This window comes from Pteronotus mesoamericanus, unplaced genomic scaffold (genome assembly GCF_021234165.1).
Source record: "Pteronotus mesoamericanus isolate MK-2021 breed Mesoamerican mustached bat unplaced genomic scaffold, CSHL_Meso_final scaffold_165, whole genome shotgun sequence".
Taxonomy (NCBI): Eukaryota; Metazoa; Chordata; class Mammalia; order Chiroptera; family Mormoopidae; genus Pteronotus; species Pteronotus mesoamericanus.
In genome coordinates, this window is record NW_026555307.1 from 4,362,663 (window position 1) to 4,383,234 (window position 20,572).

The following is a 20,572-nucleotide window of genomic DNA, read 5'->3' on the forward strand; positions in this document are numbered from 1 at the left end:
CACAGATTGAGTCCACAGGGGCTGAGCAGGGCTGCCGAGGACAGGACCCTGCGGGCGTCACTCATCCACGGGTTGCCAGGAGTCAGCGCCGACTCAACGGCACATCACACACACACACACACACACACACACACACACACACACACACACACAGACTCAACGGCACATCACACACACACACACACAGACTCAACGGCACATCACACACACACACACACACACAGACTCAACGGCACATCACACACACACACACACACACAGAGTAAACTTTCCTTGTGGCTGCATTTTTTAAAAAGTAAAAAAAAAGATGAAATCAATTTTAATAATTGATTTAACCCAACAGATGCTAAATGTTATCTCAACATATAACCAACATAAAAATTACTAGTGAGATATTTTACATTGTTTTTTTCATAATAAGTCTTCAAAATCTTGTGTATATTTCATGCTGATAGTGCATTTCTATTTGGTGCTATTTTAATCAGATACTTAATCGATATTTAGATTTTATAAAATCTATAGTAGAAAAGTTAGGCACATAAACCCATGGGCTCTAATACATGTGACAGTTTTCCTGTAACTGCAGACCCACTGGCCGCGGGAACTCATGGCTCTGGGGTCCTGTCCTGGCTGTTTCCTTCTGCACACTCGTGGGCTGTCACTATGTCTGCCTTTGTCACTGCTGCTGTTCTCAATAAACAGTGCAGAGAGAAGCACCTAATGTATATTTCCTGAATGAATAAATCAAAATCGATAGAATTCAGAATTTTCTCCTCTCTCTGTAGAGTTAGATGACCTCAGCTCTAAATAGAATGAAGCTTTTGGGAAAGGGTGGTGTCTCCCATTCTTCTCACAGGTTGAGGGGCAGAGGAGTCATTCCTGATCCCTCTGCCCCTCTGCTTGGGTCAAATGATAAACCAAGGCCAGCCAGCCTCTCGCCTGCTCTCACGCCAAACTTGCGCCTGCGTTTGTGCCCCAACCTGCTCTCTCCACTCAGTCCTGACTTCCCCGGGACTGCATTTTAGTAATGCCCAAGGCAGCGGGGCTCGTTTGAGTTCCTGGGTCATGTTTTATGACGTTTGCCTTGGGCTTTCAAGCTGATCAGGATCCTTCCAGAGCCATATAAAGCCTCAGCGGGACCAAGAAAGACTGGAACCAGGCCCTGCTCTGACTGGAAACCTGCATGGGGAATTGGAGCAGGTGCCCTTCCCAGCAGCCCAAGGGCTCCTTGGACCAGTCTGGCCTCATTGCGCCCCCAACCTCTAGGCCCGAAGCCCCTCCTTTGCTGCTGAGCTCTTGCCTCTGCTCACTTCCCTCTGTCCTCCTCCAGCTCCCCCGCCCCCGTCCATTCTGCAAGACTCAGGGTATTCTGGTTCCTCCACGAAGCATCCCAACAGTCTGTTCTCTGCCGTGGCATTGCTGCCTCGCCCTCCTTTACCTCCTGGACTCTGAGCAGGAGGCGAGCAGAGCCCCAGAGCTGCACCCATGCCTGGCCATGTGGGCCAGGTTCACTGAACTTGCAAAGGACATTTACAATGTGTAATAAACTTAAAGCAGAAATGTAAAAACGTTCACTTCTCAAGGAATAAAATGTTCTTAGAAGGCAGGAAAAAGGGGACAATAAAAGTGGTTCTCTAGGTGAGTGACCACTGCCATGTTCCCACAGACAAGCCACCCTCTGAGCACAGGCCCGGAAAGTGAGAGGCCACGGGGCTGCTGCCACTGCCCAACCTGTGTTCAGATTATTGGACAGTTGGTGCAAATTCCCATGAAATAACAAAGTTATTTGCTTAGTTATCTCCTAGGGAGATGATTGATACCTAGTTTTAAATCCTGGTGAGTCTTTCTACCCCTGGAAAATGATAATAAAGTACAAGTGTTTACCCGTTGAACAAATTTAATAAAATGTTAAAGATCTATATTTTATCTCAACTTTTCATCCAGCAATCAAAGAGCTCACACATAACTTTTATACATGACCAAGGACCAATGCTAGGGTTTATTTGTTCACCTGGAACAGTGCAGGCCTTAGCTTGGAGGGATTTTGTAAAATGATGTGTTCCGGGATTCTCCCCTCCCGTACCATTGTTGAAGGTCCTCTGTAGCCTGATGGCCCTGGGTCTTCCAGTATGTTGGGACATGTAGCCCCAGTTAGCTGGCACACTCGTCAGGAAGTCCCAGTGAATGGCCCTGGGAGGCTCGGATGGTCCACCCGAGGGAGTGACATAGAGCGGAGCGGAACCACAGCGCCCGCATCCTTCTCAGTGGGCAGTGGGCAGGGATCCCCGCCTTGGTGCTCAGAGTCAGGGCTCTCAAATGGCAAAGGGAACTGTGTGACACTAGAAAAATTACCTTCCCAGGAGGATACAGAAAGGTTTAGGGAGATGGTAGAACAGGTTTTGTACAACTTACTGGTACGTGAGTACCAGTACCTTGTCTCCTACCAAACAATAAAATGCCACCCAGAGCTAAAGCCCAGATATCCCTCCACTTCCACTGGTGGGCACATCCAGTCAGGCCTAACGCACGCACAGGACTAGAGCTCGGTCCCGCCTGGCCATTCCCTCTCATGCTTAATAGGAGCCCCGACTTGGGCCAGCTCCTCAGATCACCTGTTACTGGAGCAATGGGTCTCAGTGGCAATGTTGCCTGAAGACATGCACTGGCTGAAACATGGTTTAGTAGCACATTATTAAAATAAAGAAAAATGTAAAAAGAATGGATTAAATTTCTGAGACAGTTTATTTCTTCCTTGCCCTGAGGAGAAAAAACACGGCAGCGCTGGGTGAGAGCTTGCCCTTCCCTGTCGCGGGGAAGGCAGGCCTTCCAAGCTGAGGAGCCCTAGCCCAGCCGCTCCCACAGACTCTGGCGGGTGGCGGGAGGCGGCCTCATGTCGCAGTAGCTGAAGCTGCAGCCGTCCCGCACGTCTCCCTGAGAGATGCGCCAAGGCAGGGATCCTCGATCGTTCTGGTGCTGTCCCACATGCCTGTCCTCTCCAGGGTGGCTTGCAGAAGTTCTCGGATTCTTTGGTTTTCCTTGGAGGTAGACTCCCAGACAGCTTCAAGCTCGCCTTCCATTGCTCTGAGAGAAATAAACAAAACAATGGAAAAATTTTTGATAAACACAGAGCCTTATGAATCCTAAAGTAGCAAAAACTCAGATGGGACTATGCTTAACAACAGAGAAGAGAGCCCATCGGGCGCAGGGGTGTCCACCCTTCTGGTGTCTCTGGGCCACACTGGAAGAGGAGTTGTCTTGGGCCACACATTAAATACACAAACACTAACAAAAACTGATGAGCAAAAAAAAACAAACCCGTTTTTAAGTGAATTTACGATTTTGTGTTAAGCCGCATTCATAGCCATCCTGGGCTGCGTGCGCTCCGCGGTCCGCGGGCTGGGCACCCCTTTAATAAAGCAAAGACTCCCGGAGTTGAATGAAGCTTCAGGGTCCCCTGGAAATAGAAAGGCACAGGCCGAAAACTTCTCACCTTTCCTCTCTAAATGCTGCCTTTTCCTTCATTTTGGCATCAATGCACATATCCTTTGTTTCTCCATAGAATCAACATGCATAAAAATAAAATAAAGTACACTAAGTGAGGTGTTGACCTATATAGCACAATGGCCTGGCCAAGGGCACCATGTGGCAGGGGCCCTCTAGGCTGCTGCTCTGTCCCCTGTACCTGTCCTCACTGTGACCTGGACAGCACTCAGGCCCCTTTCACAGGTACCCCTCCATAGAGCCACCTATGGGCCCACACAAAGAATTAGTAAGGGGTAAGGAGGGACCCATGGGGGGTGGGGTTCACAACTGACACAGAGAAGACTGGCTAGACCATGTGCCAGGAGGGTGGGTGCCCAGAGGGAAACAAGGCTTATGAGAAAGGGAAAGAGCAGCAAAACAGGCTTTCCTGGGCAAGGACTGTGTGACAGGCACCATGTGGGGTCCTGAGGAAGCAGGGCAGACAAAGGTATCCATGTCCTCGCAGGGCCGTGGTCCACTGGGGCGACAGACCAGCATACCAGCCCCCACTTCATAGGACGATGAGCCCCGGGGGGGACCGTGGGGGGTGAGAACAGCAAGCTTCATCCTGGGTGGAGGATGGCCGGGCCGGGGAGGCCAGCTCCTCCATTAACACTGCCAGATGGTTATGGGAAACGACAGAAACCGGATTCCCAGGTGGACATAGCATGATTAAACAATTTAAAGACTTAGGGAGGCCAGTGACATGTCCACTGTTCAGTATTCAGTTTTCTTTTAAAAAATTTTTCTTTCTTTTTTATTAATTCTGGAGAGAGGGGAAGGGGCGTGGAGAAAGAGTGGGAGAGAAACATTGATGCAAGAGAGAAACATCAGTTGGTTGCCTCGTGCATACATCCTGACTGGGCACCAGACCTGCAGCCCAGGCATGTGTCCTGACTGGGAATTGAAATGGTGACCTTTCGGTTTGCAGAACAATGTCTGACCAACTGAACCATACCTGCCAAGGCCAGTATTCACTTTTCTTGTGAGCCGTTGCTTCCTTCCAAGACCCATGATGGCCACTGAATGCTGGGTACTATTTAAGTATACCATGTCCAAAAGAATCCCAGACTTCTGCTTTTTTAGCATAAAAACACCTAGATGTTTGACACGTTACATCGATTGTGACAGATGTATGGCTAAACTCAAAACAAAGAATAGGAAATCTCTAAGTGGAAGAAAATGAAGACTAAACTGAAACCACAGAGGTAGGTAAACAAAATTTTTGTCCTCAAAATGTTTGAGGACAAAAGCCCATGCCAGGAACCAGCTTTCTATAGAATGAAGATGAGGTCTTGGGCCCATGAAAACAGCATGTGACAAAAAACCCCAAACTCTTTCATATCCATGTTTCTCTTCTTTCTGGAAACACTCTGAACGGTGTATTCCAGAATTAGGGAGAAAAGTGAAGGCATATGGAGGACTGCCACAGAAAGGATGGTTTAGTGGAAAAAGCTGCCAATCTTCAAAAGAAACCTACTCTGTGAGGCTGAGTCTACTGTTCTCAGATGCATCTGGAGTTTGAATCTATATTGTCCACCAATATGAGGCCAGGGGTGCTGCTGAACATCTTCCAGTGCATAAGACAGCCCCACAGCAAAGAACTGCTTGGCAAAAAATGTCAGTAGTACCAAGAAACTTCACAATCACTCTTGACACATTTGATCAGTCACAGCACCTTCTCCGTAAGCTGCACAAATTTTTTTTTTCTGCGCTTCAGTTGCATATTTTCATTCATCTTCAATATTAAAATGGCTGCACAAAAATTCACCAATTTTGATAAGTTTTTAAAAATGCATGCTGAACAGCTGTCACAACACAGTCTAACAAAACTGTTTCAAATGAAGTTAAAGACAACTAAGGACTGCTACAGCCATCATACGGAAAAAACTAAATGAAGTTTTTTAGGCCAACCCAATAATATCTTCCAGAAACTTGAATGAAAAAAAATTATCAAAGAGAAGGAAAAGAAGAAAAAGGGGAAGGACAATTAGAGGACTAAAATGATTTAGGAAGTCCATTATTCAAACAACAGAAATTTTTCAAGGAGGGATTAAAAAAAATGAAGAGCTGGGATATAACTTATAGCATGGTGACTGTAGTTAACAGTACTGTATTGTACACAAGAAAGTGGAGAGTAAATCTTAAATGTTCTCAATATACCACCAACAACACGGTAATTATATGAGGTGAAGGCTGTGTTAACTTTATTGTGGTAATCATTTTGCAACATATACATGTATCAAATCATCACATTGTATACCTTAAACTTATACAATGTTACATGTCAATTGCTGGGGGAAACTTGAAAAAGAAAACAAAATAAGGAGCAAATAAAAATCAAGACCAACATTAAATTCAGAGAAAACTAAAATGCAGCCCTTCCTGGTGTGGCTCAGTGGACTGAGTGCCAAACTGTGAAACAAAGGGTTGCTGGTTCAATTCCCAGTCAGAGCACATGCCTGGGTTGCGGGCCAGGTCCCCAGTAGGGGTGCATGAGAGGCAACCACACATTGATGTTTCTCTCCCTCTCTCCCTCTCTTCCCCTCTTTCTAAAAATAAATAAATAAAATCTTTAAAAAAAACTAAAATGCAAAAACAAAAGTAAGCAATCAAATAAACAAAATAGATCTAGAGGGTTTAATTGGAAAATTCTATCAAACATTAAAAAAATAAACACATGATATGGGGCTGGGGCAGCCCTACCTTTTCTGCTGCAGAGCCTCATCCAGGACATCCTGCTTGTCCTGCAGCATCCGATGGAGGTGCCTCATCTCCTGATGGTACTGGGCTGCCTTTTTAGCAAAGTCCTCCTGCTGCTCTGTCAGACAGTGACTAATGTCATCCAGCTTTAGGGCAGCCAGTTTCTTGTATCCCTGGTGGAGGAAGAGGGACTCTGTGAGTGAGAGGAGGCTGCTTGCAGCCCAGGTCGACAGCCTCCTGGATGCTTTCCCTACCCGCCTCCTTGGGCTGTCGGGGACCAATGAGCTGAGTAAGCCCTGGATAAGTATGAGCTGGTAGGGCAAGTCTGGATCACAAATGCATATAAAGTAATAAATAAATTTCAAGTATAATAAAAGCAAATTTCTAATTTATATCATGCTATAAATTATTTTTATGGGCAATAAATAAAATTAAAAAGGAAGGACTTGGCAAGGTTTTTCATACTCTATTGGCAAAGAGATGACTGAGGTAAAACGCTAATTTATTTGTTTACTAACATTTTTATTGCATAGTATTTAAGGCTATGAATTTCCCTCTGAGCAGTTCTAAAACTGTTGTTACATAAATTATGACTTAACAGTTTACATGGACTCTATTCTCTTTGGAAATTATGACATTCTGGAGGCAAGTCCAAGATTGTGGAGTTGAAGGACCTTGAGCTCACCCTCTCTGGAGGACACATTAAATTTATACCTTTATATAGATCAATTCCTCCTGTAAGACACTAAGAACCAACTAAACAGCTTCTGCACAAAAAAAAACAAAAACAAAAACAAAAACAACAACAACAGGGAGAAAGACTGCATAGAAGGTTAGGGAACTCTGAGAGCTCTCTAGGAGCTGAGGGAATACACAGGAATGGAAGAACATTGTTTACATTTCCTTTGCACATGGCTAGTGGGCAGGAGCTCTATCCAGGTTCTCTGGGTCAGCCTGCAGGGCTGTAGTAGCACATCTCCAGCCACTCCTCCCAGAACGAGATCCAGCAGAAACAGGTCAGCACCACAGCCCACGTAAATGGGACCCCTTCACCTGGAGCAGAATCCAGTGGGGGTGGCAGGGTGTTGTAGCATGCACCTACTGGGCTGCACATGCATGAAGGACACCTCCTGCTCAGAGTGTGAAACCAGCGACATGCTAGAATGCCTGTACGCAAGGCTGTCCTATTCAGAGAAGGTGAAAATAGTAGGGAGCTCCTGCATGTGCATGTGGATCAAGTTCAGGCAAGACACAATTAAAGCAACAGGGCACACTGCACAGGTATTGGGCAGCACAACCCACGCTGGACAGCTGTGCCCATAGCAGAAGGGCAAGGGAGCACTCGTACACCAGGTTGCCCTGCAGGAATCCACTCCTTCTGGCCACCAGGCACTGCATGGGCCTGCCGTGACTACGACTGCCCTTCAGAAACATCTGTCACACAGATTGGGAGAAAAAGCCATTTCATCAAACTCATAGGAAAAAACACAGAAAGTCAAACAAAACGGGGAGATAAAAGAATCTGTCCCAAATGAAGGAACAATAAAAATAAAATTTAGAGAAAACTCTTATGAAATGGAGATAACTCATTTGCCTGATAAAGAATTCAAAGACATGATCATAAGGGTGCTCAACAAACTTGAGAGTAGAATAGAGAAATGCAGAGAGCACTTCAATAAAGGGTTAGAGAATGTAATAAAGAACCAATCGGAGATGAAGAATACATTAGAAGGAACTGAAATAAGATTAGTTAGTAAGAAAGAACAGATTAGCAACCTAGTAGACAGAATAGTGGAAATCACCCAATCAGAACAGCAAGATGAAAAAAGAATTTTAAAAAATGAGGATAGAATTGGTTATAAGAGACCTCTGAGACAACATTAAATGTTCTAACATCCACATTATAGGGATTCCAGAAGGAGAACAATGAGAGAAAGGGGCAGAAACTATATTTGTGCCTTCCGGTCAGCATGAAGGCATAGGTAACACACTTTGTCTCCTCACACAACCATAGAAAGAATTACAGCTAGGCCTCAAAACAAATAACACCCAGAACCATCAGAAAGTTGAGCTGTATGGAATGGCAACAACCAAGGACTTAAAGAAGCCACATTCATCCAGATGGGTAGGAGGGGTGGAGACCGACCGGTGGAGAGGTGTGGAGATGCGGCATGGTGCAGAGAGGCAGCAGCAGTGGAATGGGCAGTCCCACCTTCACGTGTGGTGGATAAAAATCGGGAGGGATACCTTGGGAGAGGGCAATCCCAGCCCCAGGCCAGACTGCACAGATGAAGGTTCCAGTGCCAGGAAGATAAATCCCCGTAACTTCTGGCTGTAAAAATCAGTGGGGGATGGGGTGGCCGAAGGAACTGCTGGATTTTCAGGATACTCTGCTTAGAGGGCCCACGTGGACTTAGAACTTACACATACCCATGCCCTCTGGGATCAGCACCCAGGAAACAGCTGAAAGGGCACCAGCCGCATATGGGGAGTAAATGAAGTGACTGGAAACGGGGAGCGCTAGGCAAACCTCCAGAAGCCAGGCAGTGATGCTGTTCCCTCTCCAATTCCCCCGCCGCTCCCCCACCCCCCGCCAAGGGAGCCACAAAGCGGTAAAGCGGGTTGCCCTGCTCTGGCGATTACCTAAGGCTCTGTCCCACAATTTACAGGTGCCCTTTCTACACTAGGCCATGCTACTAAGACAGGGAGTCAAAGCAGCTCTACCTAACACACAGAAACAAACACAGGGAGGCTGCCAAGTTGAGGAGACAAAGAAATATGGCCCAAATGAAAGAATAGAACAAAACTCCAGGAAAAGAACTAAATGAAATGGAGATAAGCAACCTATCACATGCAGAGTTCAAAACACTGGTGATCAGAATACTCAAAGAACTCATCGAGTATTTCAACAGCATTAAAAAGACCCAGGCAGCAATGAACGTCACACTAAGTGAAATAAAGAAAAATCTACTGGGAACCAACAGAGGAGGGGATGAAGCTGGGATTCAAATCAATGATTTAGAACATAAGGAAGACATAAGCATTCAACCAGAACAGCAAGAAGGAAAAAGAATTAAAAAAAAAATGAGGATAGCATAAGGAGCCTCGTGGACATCTCCAAATGTACCAACATTGGAATCATAGGAGTACCAGAAGGAGAAGAGGAAGAGCAAGAAATTGAAAACTTATTTGGAAAAAAAAAATGAAAGAAAACTTCCTTAATTTGGTGGAGGAAATAGACATACTAGTCCAGGAAGCACAGAGTCCCAAACAATTTGGGCCCAGAAAGGACCACACCAAGACACATCATTAAGACACATTAAAATGCCAAAGGTTGAAGACAAAGAAAGAATCTTAAAAGAGTTAAGAGAAAAGCAGTTATGGGAACTCCTACAAAGGAGTATCAGCTGATTTCTCAAAAGAAACCTTGCAGGCAAGAAGGGACTGGCAAGAAGTGTTCAAAGTGATGAAAAGCAAAGACCTACAAACCAAGATTACTCGACCCAGCAAAGCTGTCATTTACAATGGAAGGGCAGATAAAGTGCTTCTCAGACAAGGTAAAGTTAAAGGAGTTCATTGTCACCAAGTCATTATTGCATGAAATGTTAAAAGGACTTACCAAAAAAAAGAAGACCAAAACTATGAACATTAAAATGGCAACAAACTCACAATTATCAACAACTGAATCTACAAAAACAAACTAAACCAACAACCAAAACAGGAACAGAATCATAGGAATGGAGATCATTTGGAGGGTTATCACCTGGGAAGGGAGAAGGGAAGAATGGAGGAAAAGGTGAAGGGATTAAAAAGCGTATTTGGTAGGCACAAAATAGACAGGGGAATGTTAAGAACAGTATAGGAAATGGAGAAGCTGAAGAATTTATATGCACAACTCACAGTCATAAACTAAGGTGGGGATTGCTGGAAGGAATAAGGGTACAGAGTAGAGGGGGCGAGAGGGGAAAAAACTGGGACAACTGTAATAACATAATCAGTAAAGTGTATTTTTAAAAAGAAAGTATATTTAAATAAGTAATAGCTGAAAATGTTTCCAATCTTGTAAAGGAAACAGACTTTCAGGTCCAGGAAGCACAGGGTTCCAAAGAAGATGAACGCAGAGGCCCACAGCAAGACATACTGTGATTAAAATGGCAAAAGTTAAGGATAAGAGACAAGGCATCAAAAAGGAAACAAGTCACATACCAGGGAAACCCTATTAAGTTATCAGCGATTTCTCGGAAGCAACTTTACAGGCCAGAAGGAAGTGGCAGGAAAATATTTACAGTGCTAAAAGAAAGGAACCAAATGGCCTAGAATACTGTACCTGGCAAGGTTATCATTCAGAATTGAAGGAGAGTTTCCCAGGCATGCAAAAAAGTAAAGAAATTCACCACCCCTAAACCAACTTTACAAGAAATGTTAAAGGGTCATCTTTTACAGGAAAGAAAAATTCTTACGGTACAAGCAAATATATAATAAACACAGTGAACCAACCACTTAAAAAGATAATATGGAAGTTAAAAAACAAATTTAACTATAACTACAATAGATAGCAGATACAGAAAACAAGAAAATATGATGTCCAAAACATAAAGAATGGAAGGGGAGTAAAAATGTAGTGCTGTTATAATACATTTGAATTTAACACCCATCAGCTTAAAATAGACTGTTATATATGTGAAATTAAAAAAAAAAAAAAAAGAACAAACAAAACAAAAGGGACTCAGAAACAGAAACCAAAGAGATGTTCGCCAGGCATTTGGGTGTGTGTGTGGGGACAGGTGTTAAAAAAAGTGAAGGGAACATAGTCAGTAATATTGTTATAAGTTTCCGCAGTACTAAACTTAATGTGGTGATCATATTGTAAGATATATAAATGTTGAATCACTGTATTGTCCACCTGAACTAATACAATGCTGTATACTCAAAATTTTAAAATTTGAAGTCAAAGTAAAAAAAAAAATCATGAAATCCAGTGTAAACATCCCCTTTGACCCAAGAGTTTGTTTACTGTATAGCTTTTGCATTTCCAGGTGAAACGCAAAACTTTTCTTTTTCAAAATTTTGGCTTTCTAATTTTATTTACTAATTTCTGTTTTTCACATTTTTGATCAGTAAATGTCTGCCTTATTTCTATGTTATAGGTTTATTGAGAGTTTTTTTAACCCAATTTATAATTAATTTTTGTGACAGGTCTGTGTACATATATACATAAATCAACTTTACAGATTGTGCTGTTAAATCTTTTATATCTGTAGTTACTTTTGTTTAATCTCTTGATCTGCCTTGGCCCAATAGAGGAAGATTAATATTCCTAACATTATGAAGTTCTTTGTATCATCTCCTGTAGTTTATACTTTATAAATGTGCTGCTTTGTTATTTAGCATATAAACGTTCATAACCACTACATATTCATTGCAGTCTTTAGCATTATGAAGGTTCTTCCTTTTTTTTCCTTTTTGTTCCATTTACTGCTTTTGGCCTGAATTCTATCTTGGCAGTTATAAAGATTACAACCTTGTTTTCTTTCTGTTTGCATAAATCTGGATTTTCTTCATTCATCCTTTTATTTTTAAGCTTTGTGAAACACTTTGTTTCAGACTATCTCTTGGCTCTAGCATGGAATAGTGTTTTTGCTTTACAATAAAATCTTTAAAAAAACTGTTTTCTTTTAATGGGTAAATTAAGCTCTTTTATATTTATTTATAGCAGATCTGTTTGGTTTCAATTTTATTTTATGTCTTATTATTTTTTCTACAAACTTTAAAAAACACTTTAGTGTAGCCTTTCTTGGCTCTTTTGTGCTGTTGTATGTCTATTTAGGAATGAACCTCTTGATTCTTGTGGTTACTTTTATTCTTATGTTCTTACGCCTTCATACTATACCTCTGTAGTCCCCTCACTTTTGATGCTATCCACTGATTCCCTATCCAAAGTAATATACTAGCTCATAACCTTTTCTTCACTCTTCCCCTACTTAAATATGCTTAAGTTCTTATTACTTGATTTTTCAGCTTTAAATGATATGCTTTTCCTCAGGTTATTACATATGAAGCAATCAGCAAGTATATTCTACTTTCTACCTGCCTTCCCCCTTCACCTATCATTTTTTCTTTGGTTGTATTATTTCTACATTGTCAGAGAACATTTACATTCTATTCTACCAGTCATCCCTGCTTTAAGTCTCAGTTCCCAGTTAAATATATTCTCACTATTAATACTTTTCCAAAGCCTGCCCAATCATTTCTTGACTGGATAAACGCAGGTTGACTGATCCTTAGGACAATGTTCTTACATGGTCAAAACTGTTGGAGGAGCAGCTTGGATGGAGATATCCTTGGCTCGTACCCTCTTTCCTTGAATGTCTACCAGATGGCATCCACTATTTTCTGGCATTCAATGTTGCTACTGAACAGTGTGATGCAAACGTGTTTTTTTTTTCCTTAGGCCTTTGGTCTTTTTGGGGGTGTCTAAGGTATTCTTTCTTCATCTTAAAGTCATAGGTCTTGATGTTAATCTTCTGGGTCCATCTGGGTCAGTTTGTCCTAAGCATGTAATGTGCCTTTTCTATATGTTAGATTCAAGTCTTTTATCTCAGAAAAAGTTTTTATGAATTATGGTTTAGAGGAGAATAAGCTCTGTTACTTGGTTTCCTCTTTCTAACAAAAGGGATATTGGATCTTTATCACTTTCTGCTGAATTTATTTTTACATTCCTATTTCTACGTTCTTGTCTTTGCCTTTTTTCTTTTTTTAATTCTTAAAATTTAACTTTATTTTTTACAATATATTTTTTTATTTATGCTATTACAGTTTCCCCAATTTCCCCTCTTTGCCCCCTCTAGCTAGTGCACCCAGTCCCTCAGACAATCCCCACACTGTTGTCCATGTCCACGGGGCATGCATATGTGTTCTTTGGCTATTCTATTTCCTATATTCTTTACTTTATAGTCCCATGACTACTCTGTAACTACAGATTAGTACTTCCTAATCCTTTCACTTTTTTCACCCAACACTCCAACTGCCCTACCATCTGGCAACTATCAAAATGTTCTCTGTATCTGATTCTGTTCTGCTGTTTTGCTAATTTTGTTTTTTAGAATCAATTGTTTATAGATATGTACTTATTGATATTTATTGTTCATATATTTGCTTTTTTTCTTCTTAAAGAAGATCCTTTAACATTTTATGTAATACTGGTTTGGTAGTGATAAACTCCTTTAGCTTTTCCTAGTCTGGGAAGCTCTTTATTTGCCCTTCAATTCTAAATGATAGCTTTGTTGGGTAGAGTAATGTTGGTGGTAGGTCTTCACTTTTCAGCACTTTGAGTATATTTTGCCAGTCCCTTCTGGCCTGAAAAGTTTCTTTTCAGAAATGAGCTGACAGTCTTATGGGAGCTCCCCTGTAGGTAACTAACTGCTTTTCTTTGCTAGTTTTAAGATTCTCTTTGTCTTCAACCTTTAGCATTTTAATTATGATGTGTCTTAGTGTGGGCCTCTTTGGATTCATCTTGTTTGGGGATCTCTCTGTTTCCTGGACTTGTATGTCTATATCTTTCACCAATTTAGGGAAGTTTTTTATCATTATTTTTTCAAATAGGCTTCCATTTTTTTTTGCTCTTTCTCTTCCCCTTCCAGCACAACCATGATGTGAATGTTGGTGTGCTTGAAGTTGTCCCAGAGGCTACTTACATTATCTTCATTTTTTTTGGATTCTTTTTTCTTCTTGCTGTTCTGAATGTTTGGTTTTTGCTTCCTTATGTATCACATCGTTGATTTGATTCTTGGCTTCACCCACTTTACTGTTGATTCTCTGTAAATTGTTCTTTATTTCAATTAGTGTATCCTTCCTTTCTGACTAGATATTTTTTTCCAGTTGAGATCCTCACTAAGCTCCTCAAGCACCCTTATAACCAGTGTTTTGAACTCTGCATCTTGTAGATTGCTTGTCTCCATTTTGTTTAGTTCTTTTCCTGCAGCTTTGTTCTGTTCTTTCATTTGGGCCATGTTTCTTTGTCTCCTCATTTTGGCAGCCTCCCTGTGTTTGTTTCTAAGTGTTAGGTAGAGCTGCTATGTTCCCAGGCTTTGAGAATTGGCCCAATTGTAGTAGGCGTCCTGTAGAGTCCAGTGGCACAGCTTCCTCTATTACCCAAGCTGGGTATTCAGGGTGCAGCCACCTCATGGGCTGTGTACACCCTCTTGTTACAGTCGGGCCTTAATTGCTGTTGGCCAAGGTCTGACACCAACTGTGTTCTGTCATGGTCACACAGCATGAGCTACAAAGCAATCTCAGATGGCTGCTACTTGTGCTGGGTTTGGAGGTGCCACCTGAAGTTGAGGAACTGGAGTTGAGGCCACCAAGGCTGACTGCTGCCAGTCCAGGCCTGAGGCAAGTTAATGAGAGGTATGGGGCTCGCCGAGGCCAGATGCTATTTTTTGAGAGAATTTAGGAAAATCTGAAGCATGGGCCAAGACAAGCCATTCATATGGAAAAGCCACTGGAAAAAGCTTGGGTTGGCCCAAAAGTTGGCTGGAGCAGTGCCTCAGGGAATCACCAGGGCAGGGCAAACAGTGTGAGCCAGGTTGATGGAGTCTCAGATATTCTTGCCTGCTGGCTCTGTGGCTCTATGGGGGGAAGGTTCAGAAAAGGAACAATGGCCTCTGCCAGTACTTCTATCTGGGAGAAAGCGGTCTCTCAGCTCTCGCTCTGATACCAGACAATTCAGTTCTTCCATGTATGACTCTGATGCCTTTTAATCTGCTATCTGCTGCCCAAATGCTTAAGCTCAAAGGGGATGAGTCTGAGTTAAATTGTGCATGGGCCGTTTAAGAGGAATTGCCAGAGACTCTAGCAGTTTCTGTCTTCCATAGACTCAATCCCTACTGGATTTTAGAGTCATAAGTTATGGAGGCTTAATTTCCTGGCAGTGGAACCCTGGGCTGGGGGAGCCTGGTTGGGGCTGGGCCCCTTCTTTCCTGAGATATCTTTCCTGATTTTTATCTGCCATACATGGGCATGGGACCAGCCCATTCTGCATTCTTGCCCCTCCTACCAGTCTTGATATAGTTTATTCTTTAATTCCATAGCTGTAGGACTTTTATTCAGTCCGATTTCTGATGGTTCTGAATGATGGTTGTTCTATAGTTCAATTGTAATTTTGATGTGGTTGTGCAAGGAGGCAAGCTGTGTTTACCTACATTGCCATTTTGACTGGAAGTCCATGAAACATAGTCTTTGCCTTTTTCATCTCTAGCCTTTATGTCTCTTATTATGCTTTTATGAATATATTCTCCTTGCAATTTAGTTCACATTTCTGAAAAGATTTATCTTTTCCTTCTATTTCTTTCCCATGTTGTATAAGTTCCATCTCACGTTCTCCTTTGTCTGGCCATATCTTGTTAGGGTACTGTGTTTCTGCTTTGTGGTATTTCTTCCTAGCATTGACTGCTTTCTTAAGTTTTAGCAACCTACCTAATTATTTAACTATCTACCTGCTTGCCCTTCAATCCACTTTGGAGTATACATTACAATTTTTATCCTGTTTGTGGTAACATTTTTTGATGCATTTTCATCACATATAGGAAATTTATTCTATTTTTCTTTCTTTTTCTCAAGGTATTTTTGTATGGAAGGCACTGGATTCCATCTAGAGGTTCCATGGAGGGTGGGAGCACTGGTTGGTTGGGTCAGGGAAGCCTTCCGGCTGTACATACCACTTCTTTTGTCACCTCTGCTCTGGCTCTCTGAACCCAGCCTGGTTCAGAAGGGCTTCCACCTGCAGTTCTGAGTTTCTTAGATGTCATCATAGCTCAGACTTTCAAGGTGATGTCCTCACTTTTACAAGTCATATTTTGCAGGGGTTTTGTGAGATGTTACCTTTGTATTTTCTCAAGACTTTTATAGGTCCCTTCACTTCCCCAGAGATTCTGCACTATACAATCTGGATCTGACTCACAGGTTTCCTCTCTTAGTAGTTGGGTGGGCCCTTTTTACCATTCCTAATCAGATGAACAATAATGAGATGAATTTCCAAGACAAGGCCAACCACTCTGAAGATTGGACCTTCTCTTTTGGAAATAAAAGCCAACCAGAAAAAACAAGAAACTCATAACTGCTCATTATTACTCATAATACTTCTATGCAGAGTCCTATCATTAATAGTATGGTATATTTCTTCCAGCCTTTCTGATGCAGAGCTGAGATATTGTTTTATATGCTGTTTTTGATACTGTTGAATTTTTAAATAATTTTTACAATTTTTAAATTGTAAAAAAACGTTATTTAATTAATTTCCCAAATAGTTACTGAATTTACTGAATACTTTGAGCCCAAAGCTATTCTAGGCGCTTGGAATACATCAGCGCAAAAACAGGAAAAAGAAAATCCCCATCCTTTTTGAGCTTTTAGTCTGGTCAGAGGAGAGAGACAATATACAATAAACATAATAAATTACATAATTTGTTCGAAGGTGATTTTGTCTTTGGAAGAAACAATAAAGCTAGATAATGAGGATCAGGAGTGTGAAAGAATGGATGATTAACAATTTTAAATAATCAAAGTATGCCTCATTGGTAAGGTGACATGTTGATGTTTGGGGGGAAAATTATAAAATATATATATGAACAATTTAATTAATAATAACAAAGCAAACACCATATAACTATCATCCAAGTTAATATATAGAACATTAGCAGAATATTATCAGTATCAGACTTAGAAGTCCCCAAGTGTCCCAATCCCTTAGATATAATCATTAATCTTATTTTTGTTATAATCCTTCCCTTACTTTTCACTTCTAGTTTTGTAGTCTATGTTGCACTAAAGTTTAATTTTGCCTGTTTTAAATTTCATATAAATGCAGTCATAGTATAGACACTTATTGGTGTTAAGCTTCTTTCACTCAATGTTTATGAAACATAGGAAAAATAAAATCCATTCATTACATTAGGACACAGTTTTAAGTTAAATTTTGTTTAACTTTTTAAAAGTTAAATAATTCAGGACTAAACCTTATGTCCCCTAAAATAATACAACCTCACAACATACAATTATATATATATATAAAATTTATTTATTTATATTGGTGTATATATACACAATTATACATATAATTATATAATTATAGTATATATATATATATATATATATATATATATATATAAAATTCACCCAATACTATGAGTATGCACATACAGCCAGCCAATGTTTTGATTTACTTTTCTTGGTTTGTTAATTTTCCAACACATCAAACAAATTTTAAGTATTTATCTACTTATCAGACCCTTTTAATCATTATCCTGAATACATGCTCTTAAGCCCAAAGGTCCTAGATCTTATTCCCCATGCTTGGAACTCTATGCCCTCAGAGTACCTTCCTCTTCAAAACCCACAAGGCTCCTTGCTCTCCACCCAGGCCTCTAGCCTGCTGGTCCTCTCGCTACCCATGCCCAAGAGAAACCGGTGTGGCTGATAAGGCTGAGGATGCATACTGAGAGACTGGCAGTCAGAATGCGGATGATGGGGAGGAGAATGGTCAGGTGAGGACTGGCCACGGGGAGAGTCGGTACAATGAGAATGGCTTTCTCGGGCAGAGAAGCTGCAGGGTGCAATCGGGACTAAACCAGAGAGGAGCAGGTCAATGCTGCTGTCTAATTGAACCAACAAATGAACTACGTTTGCTCATAAAGCCTGGGCATTAACTTAAGGACATAGGCTGGAGATTTTCCTGCATTTTTTAAAAAGCATCTTCCTTATATCTTATTGTGCAGATGAAGCGAAGTTTATTTAACATGTGGGAGGACGCTACTTCCAGAGAGGTAGGTGCTATTTCTGCCAGCAAAACCCTGTAATGCTTTACTCTCTGAATGATTAGCATTAGATACATGAAAAATGTATCACTTTCTTAAACATGGGAATCTGCATCCAGTAAGTCTCTGTTCCCATTTGAAAAAGGAATCTTAAAGACTCAATAACCACTTACCTTGATTTTTTCCTCTAACCTTCCCATGCGAATATTGCCTTTTACAATTTTGTTAAGAACTCCATGTTTTTCACTTTCTAAACATTTGGCCTAAGGGGAAAGATGAAAAGAAAAATAATGGGCTCTCAGTTTAACAGAAAAATTAGAAGAATAAAAAATTCTTCTGAAAGAATATTACGAGTACTCACAAATGATCGCCATTTTGCCACTTGTCTTGGCCCACCCACTCTTGCCCCTACCTGGATTCCCACTCCATGTGAGGGTAGGACTTGGGCCAACAGCTGAGGAGGGGCAAGCCCTGGTATAGCAGCTGGGTCCCTCCTGCGCACAAATGGGAGACCTGTGCCCCCAGGACAAGGGGAATGGGAGAGGCTGTAAGGGCTTCTAGCGTGTTTCTCTATTTTTATGGAATATAGCATTCCTTCAATCATATCCAAGGAATGAGTGCCAAGATACAAATAAACTTTAACTTAATTTATTTGAATAATTACAAAATTAAGATAACTTAATATGAATGCACAATGCTGTTTTTCAAACAAATATGACAGGCAGTAATTTAATTTAAGATGGATGTCATTTGAAGCTAAATTATTTAGATTAATATCTATATGTGGCATAAACGACTATACACTGTAAGTTGACTATTTCAAATGGTAAAAAAAAATAGTAAAAGTGAGCATCCCTCCTAAAGTAGGCTAGTAGTGGCAATTTGATTATCATAAAGGAAAAATAAGACGACAGTTCAGTAACTTGCCACAAGTCACATAAAAAACCCACCCAAAAGGCAGGATCAGAAATTAAGGTGCCGAAAGCAATGAATTAAGACACAAGGGGCTCTCAAGGCTCAAGGGGCCACAAAGAGGTAAGGTGGGGGCGCATGGCCCACAGTCCCAGGACAACGAGGAGGCAGCCAGTACCACCCCTGAACCCCTACTACTGGGGCTGGCCTTGGGGCACCAAGGGGAAGGACCCTACAGGGCCAAGGGGACAGCAGTGTCTTTATTGTGGGTGGGTCAGGGCGGGATGAGAGCAGCGTCCCCATGTCTGAGGAGTCTGGGGACTCTAAACTCAGGCCTGGCTTTCAGGCCACAATAACAAAGGTCAGGACAGGAGAAGAAAACACATTTCATTAACAGTCATAATCTGTAACTTCTAAGTATTTGAACACACAGTATGTGGCCTCCATTTATATTTCATTTATTTATTTATTTAATTTTTAAATTGTATTTCTTTCCATTACCATTCATCCCCCTTATGTCCCCCCGACCTCGGCCCTGCAATCCGCTTATATTTCTATCCCGGGCTCACAAATAGGAGGGGGCTCACAAAGGGGGACAGCCTGAGGGTTAGGGAAGACCTTAATTTCATCATGGAAGCCTGGGATGCTCTCTGGCCCACGTGGGCCTGCATCCTGTGTGTCCTGCCCTGCAAACAAGATGGCTTTGTCTTTACAGTGGCAATGACCCGTGGCAGCTGGGTCCTGAAGAATGTGCAATAGATGAATGGGTTTGTTTGACAGTTTCTGGTTTTCGACAAGCTCTGTGCCTGTTGATCTACCAGTGGGTAAGCCCAGGAGGCAGAGCAGAAGGGGCTCCGCACTGCTTCAGAGAATGCCGGAGTTGAGCACTTGGGCTGTGACAGTGACTTCTCAGGAGAGGAACTACTGGGTCAGGAGGTCTGCCTGCTTTTAAGGCTCCTCCCATGCTGTCAAATAGCTTCTAAAAGACATGGGGAAAAACTCAGAAATCACCGGTATTGTATAACTAGACTTACCATACTCTACCAGCGACAATTATAATTAAATTTTTTTCTAACATTAATAAAAGTATGAAATGGTATCTCAAGACTGGCTAAATTAGCACTTCTCTGTCACAGTGAAGATCAACATTTCCTCCCCAAGAGTTGGATACTGTTTATATTTCTTATATAAACAATAACTAAAACCTATGTGCATTTTCCCATGGAGGAACTTACTATCTTTGTAGCAAATGGGAATAAGCCTGTGACACCTCCTGACAGGCTCTCCACACCTCATTTACCTGGAGAAGGGCTGAGTTACTACCAAGTTTGCCAATTTCTGACTCTCTAAGAAAGTCCTCAGGTGTCTTTTGTAATGACATCCATTCAACTTCTGACCCTACACTACCAACATTGCTTAAATAAACATGTTTAAATGCATGTAAAACAATATGTGTTCAATGTAGAAAAATCATAAAATACAGATAAATAAAACAATTTTTAAAAATTTCTTGTCCTGACTGGTGTGGCTCAGTTGGTTGGATATTGCCCAACAAAGCAAAAGGTCACCCATTCAATTCCTGGTCACATGCCTGGGTTGCAAGTTCAGTCCCTGGTAGGGGCGTG

The 20,572-nt window shown here is 41.5% G+C and overlaps 2 protein-coding genes across 2 annotated transcripts in view; one reads left to right on the plus strand and one right to left on the minus strand.

Moving 5' to 3' along the window:
- RPL13 (ribosomal protein L13) overlaps positions 1 to 20,572 on the plus strand; it is a 241,807-nt gene that overhangs the window by 219,698 nt on the left and 1,537 nt on the right. The gene's annotated exons all lie outside the window — the stretch shown is intronic.
- CEP89 (centrosomal protein 89) overlaps positions 2,762 to 20,572 on the minus strand; it is an 83,407-nt gene continuing 65,596 nt past the window's right edge. The window contains 4 exon segments of the mRNA XM_054588974.1: positions 2,762 to 2,942; positions 2,945 to 3,081; positions 6,229 to 6,398; positions 18,209 to 18,298. Coding sequence (XP_054444949.1) covers positions 2,842 to 2,942; positions 2,945 to 3,081; positions 6,229 to 6,398; positions 18,209 to 18,298 — 498 coding nt within the window. The 3' untranslated portion in view covers positions 2,762 to 2,841.